Source organism: Triticum urartu, chromosome 1A, assembly GCF_056163025.1.
Source record: "Triticum urartu cultivar PI428250 chromosome 1A, HENAU_Tu73, whole genome shotgun sequence".
In the NCBI taxonomy this organism is placed as follows: domain Eukaryota; kingdom Viridiplantae; phylum Streptophyta; class Magnoliopsida; order Poales; family Poaceae; genus Triticum; species Triticum urartu.
In genome coordinates, this window is record NC_141873.1 from 353,621,751 (window position 1) to 353,638,081 (window position 16,331).

Sequence of the window (16,331 nt, forward strand, 5' to 3'; positions counted from 1 at the left end):
ACAGCAGCTGGAAATCTAGACCTAGAAAAGCTACGTCAGGCTACCTATTATGCACAACTCCAAACAAGCTAAAACTTCATGGAGATTTTTATGGAATATTTGAGGAATATTGGAGCAAATAACTACCAGATGGGGCCCACCAGGTGGGCACAACCCACCTGGGCGCGCCGGGGAGCCCAAGCGCGCCCTGGTGGGTTGTGCTTACCCAGGCCCACCTCCGGTGCCCATCTTCTGGTATATAAGTCCTTTTGACCTAGAAAAAAATAAGGAGAGGACTTTCAGGACGGACCGCCGCCGTCTCGAGGCGGAACTTGGGCAGGAACACTTTTGCCCTCCAGCGGAGCAATTCCGCCGGGGGAACTTCCCTCCCGGAGGGGGAAACCATCATCGTCATCATCACCAACAACTCTCACACCTTGGGGAGGGCAATCTCCATCAACATCTTCAACAACACCATCTCCTCTCAAACCTTAGTTCATCTATTGTGTTCAATCTTGTTACCTGAACTATAGATTGGTGCTTGTGGGTGATTAGTGTGTTGATTACATCTTGTAGTTGATTACTATATGGTTTATTCGGTGGAAGATTATATGTTCAGATCCAATATGCTATTTAATACCCCTCTGATCTTGAGCATGATTATTATTTGTGAGTAGATACTTTTGTTCTTGAGGTCACGGGAGAAATCATGTTGCAAGTAATCATATGAACTTGATATGTGTTCGATATTTTGATAGTATGAATGTTGTGATCCCCTTAGTAGTGTCATGTGAACGTCGACTACATGACACTTCACCATATTTGGTCCTAAGGGAATGCATTGTGGAGTAGCAATTAGATGATGGGTTGCGAGAGTGACAGAAGCTTAACCCCCAGTTTATGCGCTATTCCGTAAGGGACTGATTGGATCCAAAAGTTTAATGCTATGGTTAGAATTTATTCTTAATACTTTTCTCGTAGTTGCGGATGCTTGCGGGAGGGTTAATCATAAGTAGGAGGTTTGTTCAAGTAAGAACAACACCTAAGCACCGGTCCACCCACATATCAAATTATCAAAGTAGCGAATACAAATCAAACCAACATGGTGAAAGTGACTAGATGAAATTCCCATGTACCCTCAAGAATGCTTTGCTTATCATAAGAGATCGTTTTGGCCTGTCATTTTCCTCAAAAGAATTGGGATACCTTGCTGCACTTTTGTTACTACTATCGTTATTTGCTCCTTACAAATTATCTTGCTATCAAACTACTCTGCTACTTACAATTTCAGAACTTGCAGACATTACCTTGCTGAAAACCACTTGTCATTTCCTTCTGCTCCTCGTTGAGTTCGACACTCTTACTTAAATAAAAAATTGCTTTGCCTTCTTCTGAATCCGACAAATTTAAGAACAAGGCATGACCTTGACATCACCATCTTGAAATGTAGAGACACATGCTTAAAATGCTCATCTGTGAACCGCCTCAGGTTTCAGTCTGTTTGGAATATATATAAGGTGGAGCACCATATTATCAAAAAAAAAATCATTTGTGCTGGTCAATTTATCGAAGCACTTGAGTTCTTGTGCTCTAATACTTGTATAAGGTGGAGCACCTTCTTATCGAAGTAATTAATCATTTGTGCTGGTCAATTTATTGAAGCACTTGAGTTCTTGTGCTCTAATACTTATATTCCTTAATCCATCTTTTGTGCACGGCTTCTTTCCTCTTCCGTAATCTAATTGTTGTGTATATAGATCAAGGTATCACAACTTCACAGAGAGTGGGGAAGAATGATAGTTTTCTGCTACTACTTTATAATGAAGCATGGAGAGACTGATTACATGTTTAACCAGCAGTTTGGCAAACTTGGAAGGATGTGAAAATTAACAGAAATATGACAGAGATGGGTCATGAATGAAATCCTCATTTAGCACTTCAGCTCTTGTTCACGTTCATGTGGATATATACTTGAAGCGGAGAAATTGTACTCCCTCCGTCCCAAAATAAGTGTCACAGATTAAGTACAAAGTTGTACTAAATTAACGACACTTATTTTAGAGCAGAGGGAGTATTCAAGAACATGGAATTAACAAAGGAGCACTTTATCCTCCTTTCTTTTACTGCCAACTCCACCAATTAGAGTCGATAATTTTACAGTTGTCTGGAATAAATACCAAGACCTCAACGCTGATGAACTTACTGATTTCTCACAGAGGTCGTAAAAATTCCAGATTTATGTCACAACTAATTATTGTGCTTGGATAAATGGACACAGAATTGTAACTCCTGCGTAGCCTCTCCTGTCTGTCCTCTATCAGATGAAATGCTACATGCCTTACCATCTGCAGTTCTGAACTGCCGTCACGAGTTGACGTGCTTGTCCAGAAATGCATTTGCCAGATTGCTGAAGCTGCTGTTGACGGCTCCAGCTGCAGAATAGTCTCTTATGATCCTAAGTACATCCGGTTTCAATATCTCATTCTTTGTCGACAGGTTGCATAAGTAGTACAAGGCTCCAAGTGCGTAATTCACCTGCAGGCAACCAATCAAATGGAAATGTTGGATATGTTGAAGTGAGAACATATAGTGACATAAAGACTGATATGTATGCAATGAAGATAATGGATGAAACAGAGAGACAAGCGACTGAGGGTGTCCTGGCTAAATATCCTCAATTCACATGTCTCCTCTCCTTTAGCCCTACTTCCCGAAGTAACCTTTATTTTAGACATCACCCAAAGTAGCCTAATCGATCAAGAGGAAATTTACATGCAAGGAAACAATCAGAAAAAAAATACTCTTCAAAACAAAGAAGACCTATACTGTTATGATTGCAGTTCATAGGTTCAGAAACACTCACTGTATTCTTAACTGGGCTAGATAAGCATTGTACAACCAACGGGATTCCACCACATTGAGTAATAACAGAAGCATTTGCTGGATCTGCATGATAAATTCAAAATAAGATGACCGCGTCGAAAAAATATGTTTGATAGACACATTGAATAAGTACCTTGCATGCTTCACAATAATAAAAAATTCCGTAGAATTCAAGACATTAGATTGCTCACCAACACATGAATTACATATTCCACCAACGCCGAACTCAACAAGCCTTTCATTTGGTTCCGTAATGCAGTCCAAGAACAACTCGAGAATATTCAGCTGAGAGAACAGAACATATATACCGTCTCATTGAATAGGAAAGTACCAGAACAGTGCTACCAAAAAAATGCAGCAATTGACCGAAACAAAAGGCATGTGGAATCATCAACCTGGCGCATAAAGGCATAGTTATAAGGGTCATATGCAAAATTTGACAGGTTTGCAACAATTCTCTCCTTGTACCCTGAAACAAAAATAAATAAATTGATGAATTTGGTGAGCACATAATATGATAAATAACACTGAAGCTGTGGCGTTTCACCAACAAAGTAGAGCTATCTTCATACCATATGATAATTCCCAAACCTTTGCTGTGCTATCTAGTCAACGACATCACTAGAGAGCCCATGCGTCAACCTTACAACCCCTTTTGTCTAGCTTAGAATGTATTGTGCATCTTTTCCTTGGTGCCGTTTGGAACTTCACTAGTACTTCACTAAGTTGTTTGTTTTGGCCCCTATACAATTGTCTTTACTGAGCGGCGACGAAATTCAGTTTCGCAGCACAATCTGCTGACAACGATTTCTACCATAATTCTAACTGAACTCAGCTTCTGTTTTCAGCTCCACCAAAACCAATACACCGAATTCTAGTACAAAAACACAGAAATTTGACTCCGGTGCAAGCCTAAGAAAGAAGAACGAATCAGCCAACAGATTTTTACCTTCATCCGTGGAGTCCTGGAACTGGGTCACAAGATCCTGAGGAAATTCGTGATTACGGGTACGTTAACAAGTTAGAACAATCGCGGGAGGAATTGGGAGACCCCGGGCAATCCCCGACCGAGAAGGCGGGAAGGGGGCAAACCTGAAGGTACTGGTCTCTCGGGGTACCGCCGCGGCCAGTGCGCTCGACCTGGCGCTGCGCGTTCGTGAACATCTCCTCTCCGCGGTCCCTTTCCTCCTGCCAGCTGCCTCCGGCGTGCGCGGTCGCTCGCCGTCGCCGGCGACGCACTTTTATTTTAGCGTAGACGATTCCTCACGGCAGTCAACGCTGCGCAATGTGCTGCTGCTTGCAGATGCAGCGGCGGCCGAGGCAGAGGAGGGGCGGGAGGGACAGAGGAGGCGCGGGGGAGGAGGTGGACCGGGAGGAGGCTGCGGAGCGAGGCGCGGCGGCGAGCTGGGGGGCGGGGTGAGGGGAGGCGCGGCGGCGACTGGAGGGCCGGTGAGGCGTGGCGCGGCACGCCGCGGGGAGGGACGGGAAAGGGCGGCGCCTCTCAAACGAGATCGTCTCGCGTAGCTATTTCTCCGTCAGAGGGACGTCGGACGCCGCTGGCCGTGCATCACGTATCCGACGGCGACCATTATTTTTTTCGAGCACAAGGCGACCAAAGACGGTGACCTCGTTCACTCCAGAGGCCACGAAGACCAGCAGCCCATACGGCCCATCATCTATCGCTCTCGCTGGGTGCCCGGCCTCATGTGCATTCGATGAACAGTAAAACCTAAAAAACATAGCAGAAAACATAAAAAATCTGATTTATATTTTGTCTTTTTTGCCATGAGCTTCTCAGATGTTCAAGTTTCATCAAATTTTGCACGGACATCACGCACAACAGCATCTTGCACATTTTTTTTTTCTTTTTTTCATGATTTTACTGTCCATCCCCTAAGCCCGGATGTAAATTAGCAACGTCCAATAGCGTGGCTCCTATTTGGCGTGTAGGCCGATGTATAGCGACCTAGCGCGTACACCCTCTGTATGTCTTGCGGTAATGATTCTTCTGAAATTACGAACCCCTCACCACCCCTCCTCGCGCGTATGAGCCGTCCCATTTTGTTTTTTGTTCCCACCGTTTATGAGAGGGTTCTAGAACCTTCTATGAATCGGTTTTTTCTTTTTCTTTTGTTTCTTTTTTCTGGGTTTTCACTCATTTTTTCTTTTTTATATATTTTTTCTTTTTTTTCATGTTTTTTTTTCTTTTCTAGACTGGGCGCTAGGTCGCCGATCCAGTTTTACTAGGACTGCCAAGATATAGGTGGACAATGCAAGGAAGGAGCATAGCTTGCCTGCACCGATTTTATAGGGCACCGGCAACAATGTCTCGATGCATCTGGTCTCATCCCTAAAAATAACACAAAGTTCTTCTTGTGCAATATATTTACCTATCGTGTATAAATTCATTGCTGTGATTTAGTAGTACAAGGTAATTTTATAAGATGTGACACTAATTTTCATATTTAAGTCTGAGATAGCTCACTACGTGTGCCAGGTGGTGATAAAAATGTGACATTTTCTGTCAGTGATAGATCAAGATTTACTTCCTTCATTTCAAATTATTCGTCAATGGATGTATCTAGAACTAAAATACATCTAGATACATCCATACCCGCGACAAGTAATTCGGAACGGAGGAAGTAGATCTTACTTTTGTCGTTCCGAATTATTTGTCGCAAAAATGAATGTTTAGATGTTTAGATCCATTTTCACGACTTTCTGCGACAAATAATTTAGGGCGGAGGGAGTATTTAGCTAGTTTTTTTGTCAGAACTATCACTATTTAGCTAGTTGTTAGTAAAAAAAATATCTCCCTAAACTGAGCACCCACCACCCAGTGTAATAAATTCCCTAAAAGAAACTTCGAAAATATCATGAGGGTATGACCCGCCAAGACCAGCACGCGGGCGCGCAGCGCCATGGGATTGGGTGTCGGGTCGGTTGGCCAATGTTCATGCATGATGAGCGTCCATGTCGTTCCGTCCCGGCGTCGCATTCGCCTCGCCGTAAAGCTCACGGCTCCGTCCCTACCAACAGCGACACCGACGCCCGACGCCGACGACCCACCACCCTCCGCCTCGCCTCGCCCCACTCCGCCCCGTGCCCGTACCCATGCGCGCGCGCGTGAGCCACACCTAAAAGCCCATCGATCCCATCCACCCCATGGTCGCCGCGGCGGATCCATACGCTGGCCATGGCCGCGCGCCGCCTCCTCAGCGCCCTCGACGTCCGCGCCTCGCACCTGCCGAGGCCTCCGCCGCCGCCGCCTTCACCGGCCCAGCAGGGGGCGTCCTTCCCCATGCTGCTCCCGGTCTTCCTCCTCTTCGTCCTCCTGCTCTGCTTCCTCTCCATCTTCCTCCTCCGCGACCTCCTCCGCTTCTTCTCCCTCTGGCTCCGCCGCCGCCGCCGCCTCCAGTCCAGCGACGCGGACGCCGCCACGGGCGAAGAAGGCGAGCCCGCGCCCGCGCCGCGCAAGCCGGCGGGCCTGGACCCCGCCGTCATCGCCTCGTTCCCCACGGTGCGGTTCGAGGCCGACGCCGCCGGCTCCGCGGCGCCGGCGGAGTGCGCGGTCTGCCTGTCCGAGTTCGCGCCCGGCGACGCCGTCCGGCCGCTCACCGTCTGCCGCCACGCCTTCCACGCCGCGTGCATCGACTCGTGGCTCGGCGCGCACACCACGTGTCCGGTCTGCCGCACCGACCTCGACGCGCCGCCCAACGAGGAGATCGCCTTCGCCGAAGAACACGGACACAGTGGCCTCACTGCAGCGGCGGTCCACGAGGCCACTGGACACCGGACAACGTCATCACCTCCGGCAACTGACCACCGGTAACCAACGGTCGCCGGCCACGCAACACTGAGTGGCGATCCGGTGTGTCGCGTTCTCCAAATTTTGTTGAATCCTTTTTAGTACTAGTAGTTGGTAGGAATTGGTAGCTTAGGTACGTTCATGCATGGGACGTGTGTATATACCGAAATATTTCCAAATAAATGTAAGCGTGGATATTTTTCACTTACCACTGTGATTACATTGTTCATTGCAACTATTTAGAAGATGAACAGGGGACTGAACGGCTGCTGGACCTGAGTAAACACTAAGCAAGTCTGTTCTAAACCTAGCACATGGGCAATTTTACACTATCAAAGATGCTAATGAGATTCCTTCAGAATTATGCATAACAGCACAAGTAATATGGCACTTTTGCACACGGAGAAACTTGGGTTCCTGATATTATCAACGATTTTGCTAAAGCACATCTAGATGTGCCCTAAGTATTGCACATCTAAGTCTAGTATCAATGCATTACACCAGTACCAGGCAAGGAATACCTTTCGAGAAAGGGGAAAACATTGTTAATATACAGTCGTACGACATTATTCTCAGATCACACAAATTATCATATATGAAGTTGATTTTTGTACAAACCACAATATCACAATTCACACGTATACAGAGTTGTGTGCATAATCACAATTCACACGTATACACGCAAACGGGGCGGATAAAAAAAGGTATGTTTTCCTTCTTAACATGCAAAGCAACGCCGAGGTGCTTTGATTCAGACTTCAGAGGCACACCACTGCTTATTTATCAACACTGCTACAACACTCGCTCGCGCTAGAGGATTTGTTGATCGAGAGAGTGATTCCACCCTCTTCATGAAGGAACACCGCCTCTGCTTGAGTTCTTCGTTATTAAAGATCTGTAGAAGCTCATGAACCTCACAGTGAATTCTGCAATTGCAAAGTATAGTCATTTTACACCACAGTTCATGATTGATTGAATGAACCAGTTTTTTTTTTGGCTTGTACCTTCAATCTTTATGAAGCATTGGATGGCTTCCCCTTGGTCCGGGCCTTCAACAGCGAAACCTTCTATATTGATAGCTCTTTTGTCAGAAATTGTGTCCTGAGATTTGTATTCTTTGCACTGCTCGTTCTGAAACAAGCAAGCAATATATATTAGCGCACACTTACACAGTAGACTAGTTCACAAATAGAAAATAACCTACTCCCTCCGATCCAAAATAAGTGTCACAGTTTTGAACTGAGGTTAGTTCAAAACCGCGTCACTTATTACGGATGGGAAGTAGTATCACTTAATATGCGCGCAGTCCAGCTTAAGAAAAAGGAATGCTTGTAGACGGGCTCACTTGGTTCAACTCCAGTGCCAGTTCATCGATGCTATTCTGAAAATCTTCATCCCTGTCCCTTTTCAGTTCATTAACCAAGTGCTGCATCACAAAGCAAAAGGGAAAATCACAAACAGTAATGAGCTCTGACAAAAATGAACCTCGGCCAGACTCTTGGAATCACAAAGAACACATAAACACAAGGTAAAGTAGAGCTTACACAGAAAATGAAATAAGGTGACACATTATGTTCAATCATTTTTCTGATCTTCCGCCGAATGAGATACAGCCTGTGTAAAGGTCATTCAGCAAAATTTATGTTTTCATTCTGAAGTTCAAAAAAGAAGCTCGCGCGTACTGAATTGCAAACCATCATAGTGAAAGGGATAGCTTACTGCTTTGGACTTGGCTCCTCCATGATTTTTTTGGCAACATCATAAATTTCCTCCTCCCATCCAGTCAAAATGGGCTGGTCTTTCGTGAATGGATAGCTGTGTTGGTTAAGAGAGTTGTTTATGAATATGGAAAGCCCTATGATTCAGTACCCATGGTGGTAGTTATAACAATGCGAACAGACAGTTATAAGCAAGCATGCTGATGAGGATGAAACTTTTGTGGTATGATGGCTACAACAGAAACAACACACCTTGATGGATCAGTTGACTTCTACTCAAAATGAATATTGTACCTCTGGCACATTGCAGTTTCAAAATGGACTGCTATTATGGCATTTCTACAATCTGAATATGAAATGAATGAGGAAATCATTCCATGTGCTTACTTTGCTTTCCATGTAGCTTCAAAAGAGCGTATTGCCTGTCGGAGATTATTACTCGCGCTAGCTGCAATTCTACTGGCAAGTCCACGAGGCAAATCTATGCCTTCTTGTGTAGCAATGAACTCTAGAACCTTGATTATCTAAGAGAAATTCTGTATTCATCAAACTGTCCAGCACTGGAGAGAAGACAAATCATTCATACAGACCTAGTATGTACCTCATCAAATGAAGGTGGTTTAAGTCGGACAACCTTGCATAAATGTTCAACGGCATCAAGGTTTGAAGAACTGGAGCAGCTGAAAATAATTTTGTTGCAACCTGCATACCTCCCCAAAAACCAACCGACATAATGCTGAAGATCAGACGAAAGCCTATCAGCATCATGGACCACAATCACTGCATATATGAACCACTGACGCTTTAATATGTCATTTCACATCAACGAAGAATAGGCAGCTGTTCAAAATCCTGTGTTGATTAACAACAGTACCGCCAAAAGGAGAGGCAGAGATGTGTTAGAATGTACCTTTGCAGTTAGCATGATCGCAAATCAAGTCCGGTGGTGGGATTGACTCATTCAACAAAGTAGTTATGACATACTTCTCATAGCCATGTAAATCAGCCAAGTTTACCTCCACGTGATGATCTGAAATCTTCACTTTAACATCAATGTGTTTGGCGATTTCTCCCTACATCAAACAGTTCACCAGAAAGAAGGTACAGAACAAATTAAATTTTATAATCTACTTAAGAATATTATCCTCTTCACGGTAATAAGGTTACTGATGAAACAGAAAATGCGCCATTACAAGTTGCAATTCATACCTTCAGCTCGATTCTCTTTGTGATTTCCTCTATCTGTGAAATGGCAATACAAATAAGGTATTCGCGAGTTTCAAGCACTCAAGTTTACCTCAGGATAAAAAGTAAATAGTAATTTGTTCAAAGGCTGGCTACAGTGACCTTGAGATTATCAGGACCAAAAGCATCTCTTAAAAGGGCCAGCACCATGCTTCTCTTCCCGACAGCCTGCGCCCCTTCAAATATGAAATGGTTGCATTGGCGTTCAGTCACCTGGATGCAGCAGTTATCACAAAATTCAGTCTCAAATCCCAATTCAGCATGTCATCACAGTGTGCCTATCATCAGTTCATCACTCCATTCTAGTGCTTAGCTACAGTTTTACAGTGACGAAGGAATTCAAAGCAGTGGTAATTTCGTGTAAGATTAAAGTGGGAGGGGTGTGTGGCAACCATCCGGTGGAGCTCATCGGCGACGGCCTTGTTGCATATGAATTCCCCGAGCACACTGGGCCGGTACCTGTCCGCCCACACGTACTGATCCTCCGCCGCCGCTGTTGATTCCACTGACAGCTGCGGAGAGTCCACCTGCGGCGACTTCGGCTTGCGCGAAACCCTCACCCAGATGTTTGCTCCTCTCCCGACGGTGGTGGCGGTATCGCTTCTCCAGTTGCTCGCAAGGCTGGCAACCACTTCGGTGGCCGCCACGGCACTGGCTTGGGACACCGGCGGCGTCGGCTCTCTTCCGACGGCGGCGGCGTCCTCTCTCTCCCTCAAAGGCCTCCTGGCAGCGACTCTCTCCGCGTCTGCCTGGTCTAGGCGTGCCGGTACCTGGGTTGACGTGGGCGGCGTCGACGCCGACGACGGCCGAGGCCGCGGGGGCGTCGACACTGACGACCGCCGAGGCAGCGGGGGCGTCCGGGTGGGGGTGGCGGCGGTGCTCTTAGGGACGCAGGCGGCGCCGAAGCGGTGGAGCACGCGGTTGACGAGATTGGAGCGCGGCTGCGGCGGCCTGCCGCAGCCCGGGAGGAGGTGCACGGCGCGGCGCCTGGCCTCGCGGCGGCGGTCGTCGGCGAAGGCCGCGGAGAGGGTGCGGCCAGTCGGGGAAGCGGGCCAGGCGGTCGGGGATGCGGGTGGCGGGGTCTCGATCGCCATGGGGGGTCTGACGGGGACAGACGGGGACGCGGCGATGTGGGTGCATTGGCGTGAGGTGATGGGAGGAAGCAGGTGAAGGGAATCGGGAGGCGCCGGCGCGACCTCGCCGAGGAAGGGGGGAAGCTGGCGGGGGAATCAAGGTGCAGCATTATGCCGCGGCGGAAGGATCATTCCGTTTGATTAAGCTAGAGCTTTGTTGGTTAAATATTCCCGGTGTCACCTGTCCATCCATCATGGTCGCAGTCGTGGGCTTGGCCAGCCGGCCGCCGTGGGTTGGCTATGGCTAACCGACGGCGACGCTAGACTGGACAACGAGAGAGAAAAATGAGCAGCTCTTTTCTGGCGCTGGAAATGGTTCGGTGGGCTGAATGGTGTTGCTGTTTGGGTGTGGTGGCAGTATATCTTCTGGGCTGGTAGCTACTCCCTCTTTACCTAAAATAAATGTGGCAGTTTTGATTTAAGGTTGTCTTTATTAAACTGACAAGCTTGTTCAAAAAAAATTAAACTGACAAGATATTATAATCTGACTGAATGGTTCTAATCAGAAATTTAGGAATTACATCAAAGCATGTAAAAAAAATGCTAAGAGCTTCATTAGCGCAACGGTGCGCCGCCCAGTTTGCTTCACAACGAATTCAAAGAAGCCTCAAACCCTGAAAAGACTCGGACATCTGCTTGATTTTCTTATCATATGTGTATCATTGACCCGGAGGGCACCCGAGTCATGCCACGGGTCAACTAGAGTAGAGCAATCCATCTGCACAATGACCCCGCAAAAAAAAAAAATGACCCTTTAGTCTCTCATTCTCATAGTTGCATCAATAACGGAATATCAATGCCCTTATGCTGACTTGTATCTGCCTCAATAAAGGTACAACGGTGACCCGTAAAGACATAGCTGTAACAACTCGAGACTGACGCTCCAGTTGCCTTTCATGTTTTCATGATAGCCGCGTTCATTATTTGTTTGTTGCATTCATCATCGCATCATTTGCATTGTGTCGGCACTCTGTTGTCGTCTTTTTTCAAAATTTACATCCGTTTGTAGTTGTCGATTCTCCTCGTTGCCTTGCATTGACCATTCCGAGACCAACCACGCGCCCGCGGCACACATTTTGAGACCAACAACATTTTTTCACATTATATTACCATTTTCAAAAATCATGAACATATTTTTTGCAACCTGTGAAACATTTTTAAAATGGCACGCACATGTTTTTGAATGGTAGCAAACCTTTTTATAAACTTATGTAAACATTTGTTACATTGTATAAACATGTTTTTCAATACAATGTTTTTTAAAAAAACAATGTACATTTTAAAAAATGTCATGACAGTTCTATGGATGGTAAAAACTATTTTCTAGTCACATTTTTTTGCATTTTATAAACATTTTATAAAATATCACGATCATTTTTTAAACTGTGAACATTTTTTAAAATTTCACGGACAATTTTAGATGGTATGAAATATTTTTTAACTAAGCGAGAACGTAGGTGGCTACATTGTTTAAACATTTTTGTATAATACCATGATCGTTTTCTTAACATGTGAATAATTTTTAAATGTCAGGAACAAATTTTGAATGATACAAATATTTTTTAAACAGTACAAATAAATCTTTTACACCGTGTCAAGTGTTTTATAATGCACCGTGTGCATTTTAAAAATTCAAATAAATTAATTTTCTAAGTATACGTAATTAGAATATTTTTTAAATATATTTAACAAACTAATGTTCATGCTCATGTGTGCATGCGTGATTATGGGCTGACCCATTTAGGATGAGGAGATACGCCTTCTCGCTATAAGCGAGAGGTGGTCTTATGTGGCGGCTTTAGCGCTAGATCTCCTCCATGTCGCTCACGCGAAGGCTTACTAGGCCTGGCCCAACAAAGGGTGCGCTTGGGACGCTGTTCGCTAGGGATCCTAATGGCCATACCTACAGACAATTATGCTCAAGATGGGATTCCGAGAGAGATGGGTAAGTATTGTCATGAGTTTGGTGACTACTGTAAAAAAAATTGTCCATTTTAATAGCAAGAAGTTTGAGGAGTTTAAACCGCAAGAGAAATCAGATAAGGGGACCCAATATCCCCGTACTTGTTTTTGTTAGCAACAGGGCCTGTCGTGCCTCCTAAAATCAAAAGGTGGGTCATCCATTTTGAATGGTTTGCAAATGGCACCATCAGTGCCACTAGTAAATCGTCTTTTATTTGCTGATGACAACCTGTTGGTTATCAAAGCAAATAGTGTGAGTGCTAATGAGGTGAACCTGTTCTGGATACATACTGTCAGACAACATGGCAATAAATAATTTATAATAAATCCTCAATCTTCTTCAGCAAAGGGGTCCTGGAGAATACCCGCAATGAGATCAAGATCCTCAATCTTCTTCAGCAAAGGGGTCCTGGAGAATACCCGCAATGAGATCAAGACCATACTACAAGTGCCAAATGAGACGCTTAACGAGAAATATTTGGGGATGTCTTCCGACATTGGTGGCTCTAAGAACGGAGCATTCAAATATCCTAAAGATCACCTATGGAGTAAGATACAGGGATGGATAGCGAACATCATGCCCACAACACGGAAGGAAGTCTTAGCGAAAGCAGTTGCACATGCAGTGCCTGTTTATTCTATATCCTGTTTTAAACTTCCACGAGGCTTATGTGAGCATTTGAACATGCTAATCAGAAAATTCTGATGGGGAAGTAAAGAAGGCAAGTGCAAACCATACTAGGTTTCGTGGAAAACAATGACGCGACCGAAAGGCATGGGCGAACCTAGTTTCAAGGATTTTGAGCTATTCAATATGGCTATGTTGGCCAGACAGGCTTGGCGCTTGTTACAATCACCGGAATCACTTTGTGCTCAACTTCTGAAAAGCATATATCATCCCAATAGTACAATTTTGAGTGCAACTTTTGGCGGTCACCCAAGTCAGGTGTGGAGGGCATTGATAAAGGGTCGTGATACTCTAAGATTGGGCCTGATTAAGCGCATTCGTAATGGTGCAACCACACGAATATGGGATGACAACTGGTTACCTAGGGTAGAGATGATGAGACCCTACGGGTGTATCACCCAAGATCCCCCTTGTTTTAGTCTCAGAACTAATTGACACTACTTCAACGTCATGGAACAAGCATAGGGTGGAAGAAGTGTTCATGCCAATGGATGTCCCTGTCATACTCGAGATACCCTTGTGTACAAGGAACATCTCTGATTTTTGGAGTCGGAGCTATGAAAATAGTGGAAATTTTTAGGTAAAATTGGCTTACAGGATGTTGGTGTCAACAAGACAGCGGAGGGAGGCGTGGCTGGAGAACATGGTTGGCCCCTCTAGCTCAGCTGCTGGTGAGAGTGCATGGAGAAACTTGTGGAAAACTCAAGTTCCGGGAAAGGTTCGTATGTTCTTGTGGCATTTATCAAAACACTTAATTCCTACAAGCGATGTAAGGGCGCAAAGACACATGTCACACTCAAGTTCTTGCGCAATGTGTGGGTCTCCAGACTCTTGGAGGCATTCGTTACTAGAGTGCACTAAATGGGAAATTTGAGCGTGTGAGTCCATGTGGTGATACCCTTAATTTTGTGATGATTATATTGCCAATGCTTTTGCTCGCTTTGAGAGTTATTTCAATGAAGTTTGAAAACCATAGTTTGTCGGATCAAGGACGTGATCTATTTTATGTGACTTATCTGGATGGTGTTGATTGTATTAAACTGTTAATTTGGATTGACTTGGGTCAAGCTCAGGAAGTTTGTGCTCGCAATAGTTGCTTGTTTCCATTGTGTGCAGGTTCCAGTGAGTGCGGCGGTAGTCGACAACGAGGATGGTTGGCATAAGGCTTGAAGAGCTAAGATGTGACCATGGACGCTGTGTGGGATCGTGCGGCTCAAAGCAACGCACAAGTTTTGGACAAGGACTATATGGAGGCAAAGGAGAAGACCATGTTAAGTGAAGGTTATTTTGGTATGTTTACCAAAATCCACTAACAAGTAAACCAAGAGAGTGATTGTGGTGTTGCTTAAGAGTGGAAAATGTTATTTACAAGTGGCTAAGTAAAAATGGCTATTTATTTTAGTGTTTTGGGCTTGGCCCATTCGGTGGGAACCATGGCCCATTCAATGGCGGTGGAAGGCTGATCCAGCCTTATATATGAGCTGCTAGGTTTTCCCTTGTGGGCACGAACAGAGGAGCCGCCGCTACGAGGAGAAAAATAGAGCAGCCACCGCACATTTGAGATAGAGCTTCCTGTGTGGGATTTAGCCTATGTCAGAGAGGCTTGTGTAACGCCCCAGATATAACTTTCCCAATTTGTACTCCAACTCTTGCCGTTTCCGGCGTTAAGTTATATTTATTTCTCAGGTTCGGGTTTTGTCTCCGTGTGTTGTTTTCGTTTTCATGCATCTCATATCATGTCATCATGTGCATTGCATTTGTATACGTGTTCGTCTCATGCATCCGAGCATTTTCCCCGTTGTCCGTTTTGCATTTCGGCGCTTCGTTCTCCTCCGATGGTCATTTCTAGTTTTCTTTCGTGTGTGGGGATTAAACATTTCCGTATTGGACCGAGAGTTGTCATGCAGCCTTGGTTTACTACCGGTAGACCGCCTGTCAAGTTTCGTACCATTTGGACTTCGTTTGATACTCCAACGGTTAACCGAGGGACCGAAAAGGCCTCGTGTGTGTTGCAGCCCAACACCCCTCCAATTTGGCCCAAAACCCACCAAACTCTGCTCCATGTCCTAGAGCGTTCGATCACGATCGCGTGGCCGAAAACCGCACCTCATTTGGACACTCCTAGCTCCACTTATGCCTATAAATAGCCCCCTCCATTTTCGGATCTCTCCTCCCCCTCGAAACCCTAGATCCATCCCTCCCCCGCCGCCGCCGGACAACGTCCGCGCGAGCCGGGCGTGTCCGACCTGGCCGCCAGCGCCACGTGTCTCCTCCCCATTCGCCGAGCCGCCGCGCCCACTTCGCCGCGCCGCCACCCGCGCGCCGGCCCGGGAGGCCCAAACCGGGCCCCCGCGAGCCCGTCTGCTCCGCCGCCGCCGCCTACCGCCAGCCGCCGCCCTCCTCCTCGCCGCCGGCCGCCCGAACCGCCTGAGCCGTCGCGCGCCGCTTGCTCCGGCTAGTCGCCGCAGGAGCCCGCTGCTCGAGCCGCCGCGGGAGCCCGCCGCCTCGCTCCTGCTCCGGCCATCGCGGGGCCTTGCTCCGGCCGCCGCCGACCCCGCCGTCCGGCAGCCGCCGCCGGCGCCGACTCCCTCCTCGCCGGAGCCCTGCTTCCTCGCCGGAGAAGCTTCGGTGAACAGTGCCGGCCGCGCCTCGATTTTCGTGCGAAACCCTAGATCTAATCCGAGAGGTTGTTTTTTTTTGCTAAGTCCCAGGATTTTTTCACTTCATATGCTCCTGTTCGAGGCCACGTAACTTTGCATCCGTAGCTCCGATTTGGGCATATAATATATCAAAATCTTCGCCTCGACATGTATATCATTTAATTCCATTGCATCATTTGGATTTGAGTTCATCTTGGTGCCCAAAATTCTGCTAGAAGGAGGCTTCGTGAGTTAATTGTCAGATCTGCTAGTTCA

General features: G+C 46.3%; 3 protein-coding genes across 3 annotated transcripts; 1 reads left to right on the forward strand and 2 right to left on the reverse strand.

Annotated features, from left to right (window-relative positions):
- Positions 1–2,068: 2,068 nt before the first annotated feature.
- Positions 2,069–4,370, reverse strand: LOC125511133 (ARM repeat superfamily protein). Its single transcript, XM_048676428.2, has 6 exons — positions 3,955–4,370; positions 3,812–3,848; positions 3,258–3,331; positions 3,054–3,147; positions 2,843–2,925; positions 2,069–2,514 (listed from the first exon to the last, which is right to left on the reverse strand). Exons 1-6 carry the CDS (start codon positions 4,024–4,026, stop codon positions 2,344–2,346), a joined length of 531 nt encoding a protein of 176 aa, XP_048532385.1. The 5' UTR covers positions 4,027–4,370; the 3' UTR covers positions 2,069–2,343.
- A 1,438-nt stretch (positions 4,371–5,808) lies between these two features.
- Positions 5,809–6,878, forward strand: LOC125511153 (RING-H2 finger protein ATL28). The gene has a single exon (XM_048676453.2). The coding sequence runs from the start codon at positions 6,059–6,061 to the stop codon at positions 6,692–6,694; it is 636 nt and encodes a 211-aa protein (XP_048532410.1). The 5' UTR covers positions 5,809–6,058; the 3' UTR covers positions 6,695–6,878.
- Positions 6,879–7,017: 139 nt separating this feature from the next.
- LOC125511144 (replication factor C subunit 5) lies at positions 7,018–11,085 on the reverse strand. Its single transcript, XM_048676442.2, has 11 exons — positions 10,026–11,085; positions 9,736–9,846; positions 9,598–9,630; positions 9,299–9,461; positions 8,990–9,168; positions 8,776–8,912; positions 8,390–8,485; positions 8,215–8,284; positions 8,016–8,096; positions 7,675–7,801; positions 7,018–7,596 (listed from the first exon to the last, which is right to left on the reverse strand). Exons 1-11 carry the CDS (start codon positions 10,725–10,727, stop codon positions 7,520–7,522), a joined length of 1,776 nt encoding a protein of 591 aa, XP_048532399.1. The 5' UTR covers positions 10,728–11,085; the 3' UTR covers positions 7,018–7,519.
- Between the last annotated feature and the right edge of the window lie 5,246 nt (positions 11,086–16,331).

Excerpts from the sequence above, each read along its gene's own strand:
- LOC125511144 (XM_048676442.2), bottom strand. The coding sequence starts at position 10,727 with ATGGCGATCGAGACCCCGCCACCCGCATCCCCGACCGCCTGGCCCGCT. Across the intron at positions 8,913-8,989 it reads AACCACCTTCATTTGATGAG|ATAATCAAGGTTCTAGAGTT; the intron begins GTACATACTAGG and ends AATTTCTCTTAG. Across the intron at positions 8,097-8,214 it reads CACCTTATTTCATTTTCTGT|CACTTGGTTAATGAACTGAA; the intron begins GTAAGCTCTACT and ends TTTGTGATGCAG.
- LOC125511133 (XM_048676428.2), bottom strand. The coding sequence starts at position 4,026 with ATGTTCACGAACGCGCAGCGCCAGGTCGAGCGCACTGGCCGCGGCGGT. Across the intron at positions 3,332-3,811 it reads CCAGGACTCCACGGATGAAG|GGTACAAGGAGAGAATTGTT; the intron begins GTAAAAATCTGT and ends TTTTTGTTTCAG. Across the intron at positions 2,926-3,053 it reads AATATGTAATTCATGTGTTG|ATCCAGCAAATGCTTCTGTT; the intron begins GTGAGCAATCTA and ends TTTATCATGCAG.
- LOC125511153 (XM_048676453.2), top strand. The coding sequence starts at position 6,059 with ATGGCCGCGCGCCGCCTCCTCAGCGCCCTCGACGTCCGCGCCTCGCAC.